The sequence below is a fragment of the Vulpes vulpes genome, chromosome 13 (genome assembly GCF_048418805.1).
Source record: "Vulpes vulpes isolate BD-2025 chromosome 13, VulVul3, whole genome shotgun sequence".
Taxonomy (NCBI): domain Eukaryota; kingdom Metazoa; phylum Chordata; class Mammalia; order Carnivora; family Canidae; genus Vulpes; species Vulpes vulpes.
In genome coordinates, this window is record NC_132792.1 from 84516339 (window position 1) to 84537243 (window position 20905).

Here is a 20905-nt window from a genome sequence, read left to right on the forward strand (position 1 = left end):
GGAGAGGGAAAGAGAGGATCTCAAGCAGACTCTGCTGAGCATGTAGCCCAATGTGGGGCTTGATCCCACAACCCTGAAATCACAGTCTGAGCCAAAATCAAGAATTGGATGCTTAGCCAGTTGAGGAACCCAGGTATCCCTATTTCAAAATTTGAAGACTAACTTCTCTTATACCTTTTGGTTTATTTTATTTTTCAGTTAACTTTTATCTCCATTGAATATACCATTCCACAGTTCCCTTACAAGATCTGGGAAACCTAAAAATCTGCCAAAAATCACAATGAAATACTCTAGGCAGCAATATACCATAAGTTTTAAATATTTATTGAATATGATTTACTTGAAATAAACATTTCTGCCTCAAAAAGCCACCCAAGAAGTAGTTTATGTAGGCTTCCCCACTTCACTGTTAAATCAAATTGCTCACACTTAGAGAACAATAAAGTTCAAAAGCCTCACTTAGACAAACAAACCCCAAAACTGTCTTACCCTGTTTATATTCTTTGCATCTTTCTGAGCATCCACTTCGTGTTTGGTATTCTTTTTTGATTCATATTCCATAAGACATCTTGAGCAAAACTTAAATGTTATCATTTGTCATTTGAGTAAGTCCCAGGGCATTACTTACTTCACAGAGTATTATTTAGTTCTTAAGGAAATCAGACTGGATTAAAATGAAATGAGAAAATATGTTTAAAAGGAATTTGATATGTGCATTTGATAAGCCTTTTCTTATTGGGTTGAGTTTTTCACAGGGATTTATAAATCGGGATAATGGTGATTCTAACCACATTTTCAGTATAGTTCTTAGGCTAACTGCAGTGGTACCAAATGTGACCCATGCCACAGATATGCTTGTCTGGATGGCAACTCTCTTCCTTCCACTTTCTGTGTAACCATCTTAGCTCTTATGGTTTGATGGCACTGACCCTGCTCCTGGGGTACAAAGTGACTCAGGCCTGACCAATCAGAGCACCCCATCCCCACCCAATTCACAGAATGGTTCAGGGATTGTCACATGACCCAGCCAAGCAGAATCTTTCCTGGGACTTTTATTATTTGGAGTTACACAGACTCGCTCTTTATCGGTGATCATGAGCCACAGAAGCAATCAATGAGAAAATCTAGATAAGCAACTAAGTTGAGCGGTGGAAAACATCAGTGTCCTGATGATGTTTGAACCTCCACATACACCTGAAACTGTTTGTCCTCTTAGAATTTCCAGTTTCAAGATCCAACACATTTTCCGTTTTTGCTGGACCAGATTTGAGTTGGGTCTCTGTCAACTTGCCGCAAAAACACAAATATAGCACCTACCCCATGGCTTTCTCGACCACTTAGGCACTTCATCTCCAGCCAGAACTTCTGGGGACTTAGTCTCTAAGACTACTTGTAACACAAAGCCAGCAAGGCCCAGAATGCTCAACCAGAACACAAAGCCTTAGATTAAGGTCTGCATTTGAAGACTGCCAGAGCATCCTTGACCATGTGCTTAGTCCCTCTTATTTCAATCCTCCCAGATTTTGTTTTAGCAGTTGGGGTCTCCAAACTATTTCATTGATTGCTTTTTCTTTTCCCTGTATATGTAAGCAGCAAAAAAAAAAAAAAAAAAAAAAAAAAAAAAACAAGAATAGAACAAAAGAAAAAGTCATGCACAGAGAGCCAACAATACTTTATTCAATTTTCACAGAAAATAAGAATCATACTGTTTTTCATATTTTGACCTTTTTTACCCCCTCCTTTCTTTTTTTTCTTTTTTCTTTCTTTCTTTTTTTTTTTTTTTTTTTTTTTTTTTGGTCAGGGACTGTAGAAGAGCAAACCACTCTTCTCATTCCCACCCTCTCTTCCATTGACCAGAAAAAGGAAGGTGGTGGATGTAATAAGTGAAGTTCAAAAATTTTGAAGAAGTTCAAAATCTAAGCCTATAAGTGCCTCAAGGTTATAAAATCAAAACCTAAGGACAATCAATCACAAACAGCCAATGAGGCTCGAAGCTATCACCAATCAAATAATGTCCTTCCTTTGTTTGCACACCTTCTCTACATTGTCTTGCCCTGGCTCTTGTTGTCAGAGTGCACCTAACCATTTCTAGTTTGGCTCTGTCCTGTTGGAATTAATTTTTGCTCAAATAAACTCATAACAATCTTCATATGCCTCAATTTATAATACCCTGTAAATATGACTCAGCAATGAACCTATTTTCTTTTCCTGTTAGGCCTGTGGAACCTACTTGAGAGAAAGAGTATGAAGAAAGGATGCTCCAGCTAATAGCGTGAAGTCCTAACTCCACTGGAAAAGAAGCAGCCTTGCAAACTATAAGGACAGTTAAAAGGGGTTCCTATGGGAGGAATATCCTTACGGGTTTTGGCAGTTCCGTCACTGAGGCAGGGTGATGATGTGGAAACATGTTTGTTCCAACAGTAATGCTCTGAATCATCAGAAAAACAAGAGGCATGCTAATGAGGATTCCTGCCAGTGGGGAAATCTCAAAGGAGACTGAACCCACTCAAGCCCTAGCCTCTAGTATGGAACTTGGACAGCAAACCCCAGCCCGTGCCAACCGCCCTGCCTTGACTGGGCCACCCTCTCTCTCCAGCAGTGATTTTTCCAAACTGAGTAACTGAAACTCAGGAAGGAAATGCTGTGGGAACGGGACCAATTTGGAGATAAGACAACCTTTGTGGGCTAGGCCTGTGGGCGTCTGGTGAGATGAGTGGACTTTGGATAAAGGTGATGCTGTGCAGGAAAGTAATTGTCCAGAGGAAACCTGTTTAGGGACTTCAGTGAACAGGGGATGAGAATTTGTAGGGCAGGGGGCTGAATTTGGACTATGGGAAGAGATTCCTGCACCCTGCCCACAACCACTAAATTGATTTTTCAAGTAGAGAGGCCTAGACACCTAATGTTTCAACAATTTTTTAAAAATTACCCACTCACCGGAGAAGGACAAACATTATATGGTCTCATTCATTTGGGGAATATAAAAAATAGTGAAAGGGAATAAGGGGGAAATGAAAAAAATGAGTGGGAAATATCAGAAAGGGAGACAGAGCATGAGAGACTCCTAACTCTGGGAAACGAACAAGGGGTGGTGGAAGGGGAGGTGGGGGGGGGGGGTGGGGGTGACTGGGTGACGGGCACTGAGGTGGGCACTTGACGGGATGAGCACTGGGTGTTATGCTATATGTTGGCAAATTGAATGCCAATAAAAATAAATTTTAAAAAATAGAACGCAAAAAAAAATTGAATAAATATGCTAAACAATGTAAATACACACACAAAAAAATTACTCACTCACATTTGATCAAACTGAAATATTTCTTTATTAATATATTACTACTTGTATCCTGAAATCTGATTTTGGGTTACTATTATGTCTTGTTACTCTTTTTTTTCTTCACCAATATTTCTATTGGTTTCCCTACACTTACTGTGTAATTACTGTACTAATTACACATTTTGCTATCTGATGGGCTAACTTCTCTTCATTACTTCTTAAGACTGTTTCCTACCTATTCTTGAATTTTTGAGTATTTTGTCAGGTCTTCCCTATGATCTCATTGAGATATTGGTTGGGACCACATTAAGTCTAAGTAAGTGAAAAGACACCATTTTTTCTATCTTTCTTTCCAATGTGGAATATGGACTGTGTCTCACTTTATTCAGACCTACTTGTATATGTCTCAAAGTGTTTAGAGTTAGTCTTAATAATCCTTACTGTTATTGTTAGGACTATTGCCAGGTGTTTTATTTTTTTGTCACTATTGTAAGTGAGATTTTTTTCCATAATGATTCCAAATCACTTATCATTGAATCAAAAGGAAGCTATCGATTTTGGAGGGATTATTCTGAATACTGCCATTTTGTTGAGGTTTGTTTTGTTTTGTTTTGTTTTGTTTTGTTTTAGAGTGAAAGCATGTGCACAAGGTGGGGAGGGGCAGAGGAAGAGGGAGAGAGAAAATCTTAAGCAGGCTCCACACCATGACCCTGAGTTCATGACCTGAGCCGAAATCAAGAGTCAGACACTTAGCTGACTGAGCCACCCAGTGCCCCTGTTGAGTTTTCTTATCAAATCAAACAGGTTTTCCACTGATTCTTGTTAGGACTCTACTTATATTATCATCATTCACAGCCAATATGATTACCTGGAATTTTCTTTCTCATTAGAAAGGCTTCTTATTTCTCCTTCATGCTCAATATTAGAGGTGATGACAATTGCTTGGGTCATTTTTTTTTAAGTGCATGATTCTTATTTAGCAAAACAGAATGTCCATACTCAAGCTTTGTACCAGGGAACATAACTTTGACCTGGTGACTATTTATAATCCAACAGTCCAGAGAAATGGTACTTAGGGTGGGTAGTTTGAAGGACATGAATCAGTTCTCTGGTAGTTTAGATTTTATCCCTGGATCAAATTAGATTGTCAGTGAGCCGCACACTTGCTCCGCGGCATGTTGGCCCTGCAGAGTTGCCTTTGCAGAGGTATGCTTTGCCTTCCTCCCTTGATTTACATCAGTAATGTTATCAAACCACTTGAAAAATCTATCACAATTATTTTCAGGGGTTTTCTTTAGGTTGTTGTCCATGTCATCACTTAGTAACCTAAATATAAAGACCTATGATAAAAACCAAAACCAAAACCAAAATAAAACCCAAACAAACAAACACCTTCAATATTCCGGTCCCAGAAATAGTTGTTGGTATAATTCATTAATGTTAGATTTTGGGGTCTCTAGTCCTCCAAATTACACAGTCGAAAGTGTTTTAGGCTAACTACAGGGCTCTGGTAGCAGAGGGGTTGGATTAATTCATAAATGTCTAAGCAGATAAAGTTCTAATGAAACCATCCTGTTCTATATGGAAAACAAGAACACATCTGAGTGAAACAATCAGAAGAAAGTCTCTCTACCAGATGAAAAGAACAGAAATATGGCTCATTAATAGAAGTCCATTTATATGAAAATCAAAAGCTACATACTTGCACACCCTGAATCCCAAATCCTCTCATTGAAAAGTGGTTTATGATCCTAGCTTTGGCTTCATGAGAGATTATTAGCAGAAACAGCTATATGAGAATTGTTTCTGAATTTATTATAAAACATACTGTCAAGGACCTCATCCAGAGGTTCCCAGGTGAAAATTTTCATTCCAGAATTTAGTTATGGGAAATCATTGACTCATTTCTCAAATTCCAGTGTTTTTGCCTTTGGGGTAATGACATCTGGGTGTCTGAGCTTCCCATTTCTCACCCTCTGCCCCCTCCACACTGCTAAGAAGCTCAGAACAAAATCTGCCACTCACACAGAGTGATTATATGAGGCCTCAGTTGACATTTTATTCATTTTCATGAATTTGTTAGCCTTATCAATAAGACTTTTGTAGGTCATTCCAAATGTTTTTGGAAAAAAGTCCAAGTATGTGTGGCACTTCTATTGTTAGGTGCGTGGCTCAGATGAGGCCTGAGGCCTAAGATTGAACTACTAATGGGAGTCAGTAGGCACACAGCGGGAGTTGTGGGGACAGCCCGCTCCTGCGGTTGGGATTATAGGTTATATCCCTATAAGGTAGGGATTATAACTCCACTGTTTAAAGGAAGCCAGCCAGGTTCCTCACCACCAATGGGAAGCAGTGCCACTCAGCCTTTAAGATTACATTGGTTTCTTGAGGTAATGAAAGCCCAGTTTGCCAGATTTTTATCATTTTTCAAGAAAAACTAGAAGAATTCAAATTTTAAAGGGAATCCTGTTTTTGAAATGAAGACAACTAGTCCAAATTCTTGAAAAGACTCTGGACCAGCAGAAGATAGGATGATGGCTGATGAGGGACAGGGGGAGAAATGAGTTGTTCAATGGGTAGAAGTTTTGGTTATACTGAATGGGTAAGTTCTAGAGATTTGCTGTATGATTGAGTACCCATCGTTAACAACACAGTGTTGTGCATTGAAAATTTTGTTAAGAGGTTAGCTCTCCCGTTAAGTGCTCTTACCACCACCACCATCACCACCATAACAAAAAAGAGGTCACACAAGGAAACTCTGGATGTGAGGGGTATGTTTATTACCTTGACTGTGATAATGAACATCAAGGGTGTATGCATGTGTCCAAATTCATCAAATTGTATACATTAATACATGCGGTTATATGTGTGTGTATCACATATACATTTAAAAAAAATACTAAACTCTGGACCAAGCCACCATCTTGTGACCCAGACCTGGGCTTTTTGGCCCTGAGACATCTGGCAGCAGGTTTCAGAAACCCAGATACCAGGACACAAAGTAGGAACTCTGCCACCAGGGAGCTGATGTCATAATGGCATTGAGGATCGCCCTGACTTTGACCTGAATAATAAAGCTCTCGGTCTGAGAAACCAGAAGCTAGGAGCTCTGTCTCAGATTTTGTGGAAATTAGTAGAAAGAGGCCTGCCCTTGAGATCTGGGAACATGGCCTGGGTCTCAACTCTGCCACCAACAAATCTCACGCAGGGCTGGTGAGCCCATGGGGTTTCCTGAGGCCTCCATAGCACTCCCTGTACATAGAAGAGGTTAGGTATGAAATGTGAATCTTTCAAATTCATTATTTCCCAAAGTGTCTCATCAGAAACCCCAAGTGAGAAGGGAAGTCTTCGTCATCTCTAAATAATGAACTTCTACAGAAGAACTATCTAAATTTCCAATGTTGCCACTAACACCAAATGAACTGAATTTCAAGGGTGAGTTCCAAAAACAAATCATGATAAAAAAAAATAGGAGATGCGTGGACTCTTAATCTCCACCAAAGGAAATTCTAATAACACAACTTCCTACCAATGAATACGTGGTCGCAATATGCCCTAGTACTTTACTACTTTTTGAAAAGGTGAAGTTAATACTTCATAATTTATGAACAGGTGTCACTCAGACATACATTTTTGGTTACGCCTCAACTTTTTTGGTAAATAAAATCACAAGCTATGACTAGCTATTTACGGTGCTTTCAGGAGCCACAATTACTTTAATTCTGCAATGATTGCCTCAAGTTTTTCTTTAACAGCGCCACAAAATTCTCCCACCTTTTCTTCTTGTTTATAAAACTGAAAGGTTGGGATACAAATGATCTCCAGGTCTTTCACCAGCTCCTCACACTCATCAGCATCCACTTCCAGGAACACCACATCCTCATACTTTAAGGATAGGGAACGGAAAAGGGGCTTGATGGTCCTGCAAGGCCCACACCAGGTGGCCGAGAAGTCCACGGCCACCAGCCTCTCCCCGGCCTCCTTGAGCGCCAACTCAAAGTCCTCCTTGTTCAGGATCACTTTCACCAAGTCCACCTCCAGGAGTTCCATTGTCCCTGATGGCTTCAGGACATTGCCTTCTACAGGCTGGATGATTTCTTTTGAGGACTTGGGGATGTCACCCTCCTTGGGCTGAATGGTATCTTCTGAGGACTTGATGTCACCCTCTCTGGGCAGTATGTTTTCTTCTGAGGACTTGGAGGTTTGGCCGTGCTTGGGCAGGATGCTTTTTGCTAAAACCTTGGGGCTATTGATCTGCTTAGACTGGAGAGTTTTTGCTGGCAACTTGGGGGTGTTGGCCTGTTTGGGCAGGATGGATTTTGCTAAGAACTTAGGGCTACTGCCCTGTTTAGGCAGGATGGATTTTGCTGGTGATTTGGTGGTGTCACTCTGCTTGCGCAGGATGTTTTTTTCTGAAGAAGTAGATGTAGTGTCATCCTTTCTCAGGATGTTTTTTTCCGAGGAATTGGGGATTTCACCTTCCTTGGGTGGGATAATTTTTTCTGAAGAATAGGAGGTGTCAGCCTGCTTGGGTGGGATGGTTTTTGCTGAAAAATTGGGGGTGTCAGGCTGATTGGATGGGATGGTTTTTGCTGGGAAATTGAAGGTATCACGCTGCTTGGGGGGGATGATTTTTGCTAAAAAACTGGGGGTGTTACCCTCTTTGGGTGAGATGGGTTTTGCTGAGAAATCAGAGATGTCAGCCTGCTTGAGTGGGATATTTTTTTCTGAAGAATTAGGGGTATCAGCCTGGTTAGGTGAGATGATTTTTGCTGAAAAATTGGGGATGACAGCCTGTTCAGGCTGCAAGGTTTTTGCTGAGAAATTGAAACTGTTACCACCCCATACAGGCAGGAATATGTCCTTGGGCTGTGGAGCTTTGGACTCCTTTGCAGACTTGTGCTGTATGCTGTTGACCTGATGAGCCAAGGCCTTCTCCTGGATATGTGCTGGGTTCAAGAATTCTGGGACCAAGGGAGTCACGTGGCTGGTCAGACCCTGTAACAATGGACTTTCTGTGCAAAAATAAATACATAATAAATAAATAAATAAATAAATAAATAAATAAATAAATAAATTTAAAATGCAAAAGAATAAACAAAAAAAATTTCTTAGCATCTCCTCCAGGGAAGAGCAATGTCATTCCTAGAGCCACAAATGTAGTTTTATAAATGATGTATGAACTTGAAAAATCACATTCAACAGAAGACCAGGCAGCCTGTGATTACATGTATCTTTATGTGGGGTTTTTTGTTTTTTTTTTTTTAACTACAACTTTCCTCTGCTTCAAGACTGCTGTGTACTCCAAGTACGGAGGTCCCTAAGGTGGCCCTCCTCCCTTCCACTTAACCATTAGCATCACCTTGATTGGCTTTTTCTTGTTTCTCTGGCCTCATTTTTTGTTCTTCTGGGGTTCCAGCTCTATCATTGTCCACCTCCATTTCCTTGTCCATATCTGCTTATACTTCATGCGTGTCTCATAGTGAAGACGAGGTCATACCCTCCAACTTTTTCCAACCTCTCCAACCTAACATCATAAAATGAGTAACAACTTACAGTTGGGTAGTACTTACAGCTGGTTTACCCTCTTGGTACTCACAGCAGTAGTATTTGAGAGTTTTATGACAGCCTTGGTTACTTATGATGGTCTTGCTGCGTGTTGGCCTTTGGCCAGTGCCTGGTGTGCATTCACAGGCATTATTTCCTATAAGACAACAAACCACTGAGGTAAGTACCATTATGATCCCCATTTTACAAATAAGAAAGTTGAGCCTTGGACAAGTTATGTAACTTCCTCAGGATCACAAAGCTTGTAGGTGGGCAGGTTCCAAGCCAACACTCTGAATACCACACTGAACTGTTCTGTTTGCCAAAGGATGGTAACTTGAAACCAACTTTCCTACAACCTCCCTCTAGGACTTTGTAGCTCCAGCTTTCCCTTTCTGACTCACCCACCATAACCCCCTGAGTGTCTCCTCTTAACCATGTTACCCTCCTCTACAAAGTCCTGCCAGACTGTCAGATGTCCTGTTTGGGATATTTGGAAGGGAGTAGATTATAACACAGAGAAATTCCCTGAGAAGAAATGAAAACACCATCTTCCATTCAGATAGACAGGGATCCTAAAGAACAAGTACATGTGTTCTGGCCTCCCCACTCCAAGAACAAAACCTCAGCATGGATACACAGGTTAGATGTGTTCAAAAGGAAGCTGACAGCAGAGGAGTATTTGCCTGGGCTCCATCTGGGAGGCCAGGAAGCGCCCACATCCTGTGGACTCCACATTAACATAGTGGCATGAGCCCCTGGCAAAGGGCATGACTGGGTCCTTGGACCTGGGGCAGGCTCCTGGCCCTGCAGCCTGCTGAGCACATGCCAGGGATCTAGAAATCCTGAACAGCCTGGAGTGGGGCTGTGAGTGTCCTGGGAAGACCAGCAGACCTACGGGGGCCTCAAGGAAGATAAAAGAAGCCACTATGAAGGGGGATTTGTGACCAGAGGCAAGGACTGGAGTCAGAGGCTCGACCAGTGGGTAAAAGCATAGTGTTTCACCCCCTAGATGGGACCAGTGGCTCTCAGCAGTCCTCAATCTAGGGCCCAGGCCAGACTAGCCACTTCACACAGGAAACCAGAGGCAGAGGGCTGGGCCACAATCAGGCCACATGACCCTATGCACCCAGATATCATGGCAAAAAGGGAGTAATTGGAAAGAACAAATTGCTACCAGAATGAAAAAGTGTGCAGCAGGCTGAATTTTCACAAACAGACAGATTGAATCCTGACCCTCACCATTTCTCCTCAAATCCCCTTGAACTAAAGCTCATGAAGAAAATAGAGACACTGTAGGAAAATTTAAAAGCCACATTCTGTTTGCACATCTTCATAAAAGTGACTGTGACCCTGTTGCACTTATCCGTGGGAGAGCTGAGCTGTGTTTTAGATTTGGCAGGACGGTTCCAATTATTTCTACCCTTCATTCTGCAACTCAGATGGATTCTAAGCAACTTGAAATATCGATGCCTCTGAATAATTTTCATTCAATTTGTCACAAAATGTATGTTTTCTTGAAAATATATTTTTAAATTTATTTAATTGATTTATTCATGAGAGATACAGAGAGAGAGGCAGAGACCCGGGCAGAGGGAAAAGCGGGCTCCCCACGGGAAGCCCCAGGTGGGACTCGATCCCGGGACCCCAGGATCTTGACCTGAGCAGAAATCAAGAGTCAGATGCTTAAGCAACTGAGCCATCCAGGTGTCCCTGGACATGTATTTTATACCTTGGATTATAATCCAGTACTATGAAATTTACTTGTTGCTCAAATTATTCCGAATTTGGCCATTGAGAACTCGTTCAGATGGCTCCTATGTCCTTTTGATGCATACATACCTGTAGTTTTGTCTGTTGAGCACTTCCTTACTTTTTGGCACTACAAGATGCTCTAGGCTCTTTCTATAGATTTATCACTATATGCCTAGAATGATCCATTTCTTTCATGACCCTGCTTCCTTTTATTAGAAAAAGGTATTTAGAAAACAAAATCTGAGCCAAGTGTGCATGTTGATCCTGGGTGCCATTGCGTTCAGACTCAGTGAGCATAACTAGGAACTATACATAGGTGTAGCTAACCTGTGCATATACACAAATTTATAGTTATTTCTATATCAGTGTCTGTATTAAGCTAAATATGAGTTCAGATTGATGTCCTTGACTTTAATTCAGTACCACATGGTTCACTGTAGCCTTTCTCCCAAGCTTGTCTATAACCTTATTCCAAAAGTGACTTGATTCCCACCATCTGTTATGCATTTACTTATTTGCTCAATTCCCGTGTAGAATGGTTTCAGGTTAGTTAACCTGTCCTTCCATGGTTAACAACTTCATCCCCTAGAGCACAGTGCTTATGTATGGTATCTTTTGTCTTTAGTCTTATCATTTCTAGTCATTTCCAAAGTTACTTAGGCCAGCCTCTCTTTTCCCCCACCCTTCAGTGAAGTTGCACCATATATCTGTAATAGGTGTATTCTTTTGTCACATTCTGCATTTCATTCTGGGATCCTCTGTCCTCTGGATCAATTTTTCACATTCACATATGTTGAGATTCACTCTGTGCTGCGGAAGCCTATAGGTTTGACAAATGGGTAGTACCCTACAGTGCCATACAGAACAGTTCCACAGCACTAAAAAATGTCCTGGAGCTTCACCTAGTCAGCACTTACCCTCCTGCAAATTCATGGCAGCCACTGATTTGTCTCTGTAGTCTTGCCTTTTCCAGAATGTCATATAAATGGGATCCTATAATAGGTAGCCCTCTCAGATTGGCTTCTTTCATTTAACAATATACATTTAAGATCCCCATGCTGATTTTTGTGTCAACAGTTTGTTTCTTTTGATCACTGAAGAGATAATAATGCACTTTAACTAAACTATGAGAAACAGATCTAGGACAAGATTTTGAGTGCAGCTAGTTTATTTGGGAGGTGATCTCAGGAGACACCGAGTGGGGCAGTGGGGAGGGAATCAAGCCAGCTGTCACTGTGAGCATTCAGGGCCACTCCCACTGGGGGCTGGGGTAGGTACAGGCAAACCTCAAGTGATCCTTCCTTCTGAGTGCTCTTTCCAGGGGCATCAAGCCTGGCACTTCTAAGCAGAAGTGCATGTACATGTGCTTTACCTGTCCTTGCAGCCACCTGAGAGAAACGCAGGTGTTTGCAGTAAGTAGTCATTTGAGAATAGAGGTGACAAGCTGTGCATGGAGCACAGTGTCAGCAGTGTCTCTTACAAGAGATGACAAGTTTGAGCAGAAGGAAGTTTTGTTTGTACAGTCTAAAACCCTAGCCGAGGGTCCTTGGGCGTCCTGCCAGCATGGAGCTAAAAGCACTGGGCTACTCTGAGCTACTCTGACTTCATGACTATTTTTGCAAGAAAGAACCAGCATTCTGGAAAAGTGAGGCAAGAAGAGAGACCCCTTCTAGGCATCCTGTACAGCAGGAAGGGGACCTCAAACAAAGCAGCTGTAACTGAGGAATCAACAGTGGGAGCGGGGAGATGAATCCTCTTCAGTGGCGTGTACACTGTCTTCTCTGAGCATCTAGAGTTCCAGAGAGTGGGCGCTCAGAAAGAATCAGCTGGATGGTGTTGCCATGATGCCTTTGGTGGCAACAGCAGTATGAGGCAGTCTTGGCAGACTCCCAAGGGTCTCAAGGGCTTGGGCTCTGATGGCCAGAGTGAGCCAGAGCAGGACAGGGGAGGAAAAAGTTGGATAGCCATGCGAAAGGGAGAGCACACGGAAGAGATAACAGGAGTTCCTTACAGAAGGAGCTCTGTGGCCAGAGAAATGCTATTTGAACTATTTTGTGAAGCCAAGTGCATGCATAGGTGTGTGTGTGTGTATGTGTGTGCACTCACCATAGTGAAAACACCAATTAACACCACTTCATAATATTTCATAACATACTAGCAGATAGCATTCAGTTCAGCAATAGTGGTTGAGTATTTACACAGGATACAAATGTTTTACACTAGGGATAAATAGGTGAGCAGGCCCTGTGGCTACCTCTTTAGGGCTTTTATTGTAATGAGGAAACCCACACCATAAAATGGGGTTTCCATTCCAAAATGTATTCAATACCATTTATTTAGGTATACATGCATATGCATATATGTGTCTTTACATATGTAAACATACAAAATAAAGAGAAAACTTGGCTCAACGCTATACACAGAAGTCACTATACTAATTGCTTTGAGTAGGTGAAAGGAGATGGGATATAGGCCTGGAAAGATTGAAAGGGACTTCAGCTTTGTCTGTTCCATTCAATTTCATTTTGCTTGATTAAATATATGTGTGCAAGTATGTTACAAATGCTTAGAAATAAAATGTTAATATTGGTTAATTCTGGATGGTAGGCACACATACGTGGGTTTGTTGCATTAATCTTTGCGATGCTCTGCATTTATAAGACTCACAAAAGAAGCAGGTCACCAGCTCTTTCCATTAAAGAGGCGGGACAGCAATCAGGCTGGGTGGTGAGGGTGGTGTCCCTCATGCAGGTGGCTCGTGCTGCAGTGAGTCAGCTCCCAGAGAACAGGCACCTGTGAAGGGGTTTAACTAGAAGATTCAACCACAGTTTCGTGTGGTTCTAATCATGTACTTGTTAGCTGATAGAGAATACTGCTTCAATAGAGATGCGTTCATCACAGAGTCACTCTTCATTAAGAATTATTTTGCAGTCAGATCAACAGAGCATGCTGGTGCTGTGCTCACCGCTGCAATACAAGAATGCTTAGCTTCATAGAAGCCTTCATTTCAGTACTGATTGTTCTAAGTGTAAAGTTATCTACACTTCCTATTTCCAGCCTATTTTTTGTCATTGATGTGACTGCTGTTTAAGTATTTTTTGCTAAAGAGATCAGAAAGCAATCAGGTGGGCAAGTCATTACACAGAGCTGGATTCAGTTTCTCTTGGATTGTAGTAGGTCCACCCACCACATCCTACTTTCCTTTAGAACAGCCCTCAAATCTGAAAGATGTTGCTGTGGGCCACGTAAAATAAATAGAGCCATAAATCCATTTAAACATCTATTAGAAAATTATTTTTTTAGCCTAGTTTACCAGTGTCATAATAACAAACACTAACAAAATTCCTAAAACATTCTAAGTGCTTTGGGGGCATCTGGCTGGCTCAGTCGGTGGAGTATGTGACTCTTTACCTCAGGATTGTGGGTTGGAGACCCACATTGGGTTAGAGATGATATTAAAAAATAAAATCATGGGGCACCTGAGTGGCTCAGTGGTTGAGCATCTGCCTTCAACTTAGGGCGTGATCCCAGGGTTCCAGGATCAAATCCTGCATGGGGCTCCCCTCAGGGAGCCTGCTTCTCTCTCTGCTTATGTCTCTGCCTCTTTCTCTGTGTCTCTCATGAATAAATAAAATATTTTTAAAAAAAAATAAAAAATAAAATCCTTTAAAAACAAAACTCTAAGTGCTTGGAATGTCAGGGTGAATTGATAAATTGCTTAGGATTCCTTCTATTGGGAGACAGAACATAAAGACTCCTAACTCGGGGAAACGAACTAGGGGTGGTGGAAGGGGAGGAGGGCGGGGGGTGGAGGGGAATGGGTGACGGGCACTGAGGTGGACACTTGACGGGATGAGCACTGGGTGTTTTTCTGTATGTTGGTAAATTGAACACCAATAAAAATTAATTTTAAAAAAAAAGGATTCCTTCTATTTTTCTAGATTACTCAGAATGTCAAGAATGGACATTTTTAGTGGGAAAGAACTTTATTTTGTTTTAAATTCCAAGTGAATGCTCTTCTTTACTACTTCCAGTTGACTCGTCACACAGACACTGTCACGAGCAATCAGTAAGTTATCTAAGGTGTGGACCTTGTACCCTTGTACCTGACTCCCTGAGTTCAGTTCCCCATCCATTCTTCATCAGTTCTAGACACAGGGATATCTATATTTTGCTCAAGGAAGAGTGGATTATTGACTTACTCACTCCTTTTGTTCTAATGTTTAACCTCCCACAGTTTTGTGGTTGGAAAGTTTCCTGGTATAATAATATTTAAAGCTCTCCTGTATGAATATTTTCTAGAAACGCCTGTTTGGAGATGTTTTGGTAAGATTCAGGTGAGTTGTCAGTTTGATGGCATTTTAATATCAATAAGAACTTTTAAAAATGCCACGACCCCAGCTCATCACTCTTAGTGCAGGGACTTTGCTCTCTGCACTCTGTTCCTTGACTCTCCCAGTACCCACCTTCTAAAGACAAGCGGGTTAGTAGACTACAGACTGTTGCTGCTCTGAGACAAATAGCACCCACAGCACAGCAAAGCAAAGCAACAATTCCCAGTGACCTCTTGGCACACTAATTGTGGCTTTGATGCTCATGGTCACAACACTGACCTTCCTGGGAAGGACCCAAGCTCATTCTCCCCACAAGTGAGTGTGGCATTCCACTGGCATTTAATGAATGGATGGATAAAGGTATGAATGGATTACAGCATGTGTAATAGACATTGAAGAAGGTTTACAATAAAACAGTTAAAAACTACTTTTACTAAAATTATCTTTATTAGCATCTGGAAGCCCACCAACCCTACCTTGGCCCCTGAATAGAGAGAGTGGTTGAAGAAACTATCCCTGTAAGATTTTCCAAACCATCCATACCAGGTACAAAAATCAAAACGCTGAAAATAAATGTTTAAACCAAAAAAAAATTTAAAAATGTCACATCTCCACACATTATCCTGGCCACCCAGCCCTTCCTGTCAGCACCACACAGTCAGTGAAATGATGTCACATGGCATAAATCCATAAAGCCTGCCTAACCCAAGTGTAAGCTTCTTAAAGATAAGAGAGATTGGCTTGGCATCTTCAGTCTTTGGCCTGGTGTGCAATGTGCCAAACACTCAAGGTAAACTTGCCTGTGAGTTTCTCTTCTTTCTTTTTTTTTAAAAAAATTTTAAGGGACGCCTGGGTGGCTCAGCGGTTGAGCATTCGCCTTCAACCCAGGGCATGATCCTGGAGTTCCGGGATCGAGTCCTGCATCGGGCTCCCCACACAAAGAGGAGCTTCTCCCTCTGCCTGTGTCTCTGCCTCTCTCTGTGTCTTTCATGAGTAAATAAATAAAATCTTAAAAAATAAATAAAATAAAAATTTTTTAGAATTTTATTTAAATTCAACTAACATATAGTGTATTATTGGTTTCAGAGGTAGAGGTCAGTGATTCATCAGTTGCATATAACATCCAGTGCTCATTCCATCACTTGCGCTCCTTAATGTCCATCACCGGTTACCCCATCCTCCACCCCCCTCCCCTCCAGCAACCCTATAGTTTGTTTCCCATAATTAAGAATCTTCTATGGTTTGTCTCCCTCTCTGATTTCATCTTATTTTATTTTTCCCTCTTTTCCCCTCTAATCCCCTGTTTTGTTTCTTAAATTCCACATGAGTGAGACCATAAGATAATTGTCTTTTCTCTGACTTATTTAGCTTAGCATAATACTCTCTAGTTTCAACCACATCACTGCTCTGAGATTTCATTTTTTGACAGCTGAGTAATATTCCATTGAGTTTCCCTTCTTTCTTAGCCCTCCAAGGTAATACCTAATTAACTGAGTGGATTAAAATGACAATTTAATACTAGACTCATCATGTTTAGTGAAAAATGTACTACCTGGGTTAAACACTGTTTGACTTTAATTTATAAACTAATCTTCAACCCCAAACTCTTATAGAGATTAGAAGACGGGCTGTTACTCACCCAGGGAGATTAAGAAAGCTCCTAGAAGCCAGGTGGTGGGCTGCCAGGAAAAAGGAGCAGATGGGGATGGCCTTCTGGGGGAAGGAGAGCAACCGTGCAACCATGTGGTGAGGTGGGCAGGAGAAGGCCTCAGGCTGTGCTTGCCAGAGACAGGCTAAGCCCAAATGAGAGGGATATTTCAGCATATATCACAGAATTGGAATTTTGTTGAATTCGCAGTAGGGTGTCATAGAAGGTTTTGAGAAGATGCCATCATCCGATCTGTATTTTAGCCGATTCATGGTCAGCATCATCAATGACAGACGTGAAGGCCAAAGACAGATTTCAGAGATCTGCTCAGAAGCCACCACAATAGCAAAGAGAGAATATATCAAAGACCTACACTCAGAGAGGAGAAAGAGGGTTAAAAGGTTCAAGAAATGGGCCACCTGGTGGCTCAGTGGTTGAACATCTGCCTTTGGCTCAGGTTGTGATCTAGGGTCCTGGGATCCAGTCTTATATCAGGCTTCCTGCAGGGAGCCTCCTTCTCCCTCTGCCTGTGTCTCTGCCTCTCTCTCTGGGTCTCTCCTGAATAAATAAATAAAATTAAAAAAAAAAAAAGTTCAAGAAATTCCAGCAATAGAATTTTCATCATTTGGACAAACCCCTAGAAGAAGATGACCTGGACTCTCACCTTGAAGTCTGAGCCAGCGAGGGCCTGCCGCCCAGGAAGCGCACAGGGGACCAGGTGGAGGAGGCTGCGCATCGGGCGATGGGCACCTGGAGCAGGCCACCCAGGTGGGCACCGGCTGGGCAGCTGGGAATCAGGTTCCAAACTCTAGAAGGAAGCCAGGCCGGACCACAGCTTGGAAGTTGAACACTCAGAAGCAATAGTTGAAATCATGAAATTGGAGGAGTTCATCCAAAGGGGGGTCAGCTGAGTGGAGTCAGGAGCTGGTGAACAGGAGGTACCCGGCCCTAAGCAGCTTGGAGTCCAGGAAGATTCAGAGGAGGGAGATGGACGGGCCCGGGCTGTGAGAGAAGCTAAGAGAAGCACGGAGCCCAGGCGGGAGAGGGAGGAACTGCGGCGGGGGGGGGGGGGGGGGGGGGGGTAGGCCCCAGTTCCCACAGGGACGAGGGGAGAATGAGGCGCGCCGTAAACTTTGAAGCACAGATTGAGAGAAAGCGGCCAAGTTCCAAATTCTGTGAGGACTGAAGGCACAGAAGCTCAAGGTTCTCTCTTTTTTTATTTTATTTATTTATGCATGAGAAACACAGAGACAGAGAGAGGCAGAGACACAGGCAGAGGGAGAAGCAGGCTCCATGCAGGGAGCCGGACGTGGGACTCGATCCCAGGTCTCCAGGATCACCCCAGGGCTGAAGGCAGCGCTAAACCGCTGAGCCACCCGGGCTGCCCTACAGGTGGATGTTAAGTAAACTTATGGTGATGATCATTTCAGAGTAGATACAAATAATGAATCATTATGTCATAGGCCAGGGACTAATGCAATATGTTAATTATACCTCAAGAAATGCTTTTTTTCATTTTTTTTAATTAAAAAAATGAGAGAATAATAGTAGCTAATGTTTGACTTCTGTCTCTCTTACTACTCTATGGTCTTGGGCAATTTACTTAACCTCCTGTGCCTCGGTTTCTTCATCTGTAGAATGGAGATAATACTGGTAATGGAGTAATAGGGTAACGATAAAGGGGATTGTGAAAATAAAGAGAGGTAATGTGATGTAAAATGCCTAGCACGGTACCTGGCACATAGCAAGTGACTGCTGTCAGCTGTCTGGTTTTTTGCATTTACTTGGTGCCAGGATGATAATAAGTGCTTTCTGCAGAGTGAGACCCACGCAGCCCCCCTCAGGAGCCACAGCAAGTGTTGCCATCCACGGAAACAGCAGCTGCCTGGAGCTCCCAGATGGGAGGGCCTCTCCATACAGGCTCTCATGCAATCTTCACGACACACTTGCAAGGGAGGTGCTGTGACAGGCTCTCAATAACTTACATGACACCTGGGGGTAGGCATTTGCAGAATTCAGAATTTTGTTTGGATTTTATAAAAGTAATACAGCGCATCTGTTATGAACATCCAGCAGAGTCAGGGATTGGATTCTAGAAGCAAACAGCAGAGTATTTCTGCAGCTAAGAGTACAGATACTCACCCCTGGTTGGGTAAATAATACATGGCATTGTCTCAGCTCAGATCTAGTTTTACTCCAAATGAGTCCATACCAAACTCAGGAAAAACCTCTCCACTCACAGAGCTCTTTGGATTCCAGAATTGTGGATAAGTTGCATAGGAATTATTTTCTGTATTTTGCATACAAGGCAACTGGGGCTTAGAGACCATCATCTGCTGAACATCCCACTGCCAGCAAATTACCGAGCTGGGGGTTGGATTTAGGAGGACTGACTAGATTTCTTTTTGTTCCCATTTTATTTATTTATTTATTTATAAGATTTTCTTTATTTATTTGAGAAAGTGTGTGTGTGCAGAGGGAGAGGGAGAAGCAGGCTCCCCAATGAGCAGGGAGTCTGACTCTGGGCTTGATCCCAGGATCCTGCGATCATGACCTGAGCCGAAGGCAGATGCTTAACTGACTGAGCAATCCAGGTGCCCTGAGATTTCTTGATCCTAATCTCCATACCACATTCCTTCAGGGAAAGGAACAAAAATAATAAAGTGGCAACTGAGATCACTTCACAAATTCAGGGCAAAGGTCGAAGCCAATGGCATAACCATGGCCACTAGGTTGTCTGGGCTAAGCATCTTATACAACAATTTCACTTAGTGTTGACAATAAACCTGTGACGTGGGCACTATCCCCATTTGACAGGTGAAAACTGAGGCTCAGATAAACCAAGTAATTTGTTTAGGATCTTACGACAAGTAAGGGGTGGGCTGCTTCCTACCCCTGTGGTCACTGGGCCCCTCCCAGTCATGTTGCCCTCTCTGCCCTTAAAGGAACGTCTCCTTCTCATTACTGCCATTCTTGGTTCTTTTGTCTTTTCCCCTTATATGTGTTTCCTCCTTTGTAAGCTTGGAAATTGCATACACCTGATGGGGCACGGTGGGCTCATTCAGCACTGGTTCACAGCAGCCCTCAACAAATATCTGTCCTTCTTGGATGGAGGATGGATGGATGGATGGATGGATGGATGGATGGATGAATAGATGGATGGATGGATGGATGGATGGATGGATGGATGGATGGATGGATAGATGGATGGATGGATAGATTATGGCTTTACCACGACAGCTGTGATGAGGTACTTACCCAGGAACTCCTGAGTTTTCTCGAACACCACCTTCTACCTTGCTAGATATGTAAGAGGCTGGTCCAGGATGACTGTGTATCTGAGCGTGCCTGAGACTATCCAGCTTAATCCTATTGTCCCAGCTTGATATTAACAGCCTCACCTTAACTCTCAAAAGTGCCCCAGTCAGGGCAATAAATTCTGCTATACACAGAGGATTTTGGAACTCGAAGAGGCAAGCCCTGACAAAGCTAGTATGGAGCTACAGCCTGCCTCTCCCGACCCTGACACCCACCAGGCTATGGGGAAGGGGGCAGTAGAGAAGTTGAGACAGCTCACATGCAGACACAGTCTGGGTAAGGTGGGCCCAGCACCAGCTTCCCACCAGCCTCCCAGAAAGAGCACCGAGCACTATACCCCACCCCAGGCTGCTGCCCTGCCAATCTCTGAGGGCCCCAGAGCAGCTCATGCTCTCATCCAAAATCTCCCCAGGAGCTTTAAATGGGGTGCAGAAACAGACTTGGGGGCCAGGTGCACAAGATTGGGAGACAGAGAGAGACCACCGTGTTGGCCAGACCATGAGACCCGGCCACACTAGGGTGGCCCTCCAGGACTCGGACGCCTCCTGGCCACCCCTTCCCCCATCCCTGGGAGAAAATGAGGGTTAAATCCCGAGAGTACACTTAAGCCCATGGGGATGGAAGCCGCTGAGTTGATGAGGTTAAAGTAGCTGGATGGGGATCCCTGGGTGGCACAGCGGTTTGGCTCCTGCCTTTGGCCCAGGGCGCGGTCCTGGAGACCCAGGATTGAATCCCACGTCGGGCTCCCGGCGCATGGAGCCGGCTTCTCCCTCTGCCTGTGTCTCTGCCTCTCTGTGTGTGTGTGTGTGACTATCGTAGATTTAAAAAAAAAAAAAAAAAGTAGCTGGATGACCACACCCTGCTTTCCTTGTTACACAGAAAGGGGGCTCAAGGTAGAAATGAAGGTGACAGAAAAAAGAAAAGCGTCCGTTTTCATATCTCTGACTTTTTAATGATGACGGTATTCTATTTTGTGGTTCTATGATAATTCATATAATTTCCTATCATAGGACAGTTGGATTATTC

The 20905-nt window shown here is 42.9% G+C and overlaps 1 protein-coding gene across 2 annotated transcripts; it reads right to left on the minus strand.

Annotated features, from left to right (window-relative positions):
- Positions 1-6034: 6034 nt before the first annotated feature.
- Positions 6035-8981, minus strand: TXNDC2 (thioredoxin domain containing 2). Of its 2 annotated transcripts, XM_072734874.1 has the most exons (2): positions 8877-8981; positions 6035-8292 (listed from the first exon to the last, which is right to left on the minus strand). In XM_072734874.1, exon 2 carries the CDS (start codon positions 7325-7327, stop codon positions 6989-6991), a length of 339 nt encoding a protein of 112 aa, XP_072590975.1. In that variant the 5' UTR covers positions 7328-8292; positions 8877-8981; the 3' UTR covers positions 6035-6988. The 2 variants fall into 2 exon arrangements, with proteins under 2 accessions (XP_072590975.1, XP_025861740.2); XM_026005955.2 differs by lacking the exon at positions 8877-8981 and having other exon boundaries at positions 6768-8516.
- Between the last annotated feature and the right edge of the window lie 11924 nt (positions 8982-20905).

Coding starts and splice junctions, on each gene's coding strand:
- TXNDC2 (XM_026005955.2), bottom strand. CDS start 8,395: ATGCTAAGAAATTTTTTTTGTTTATTCTTTTGCATTTTAAATTTATTT.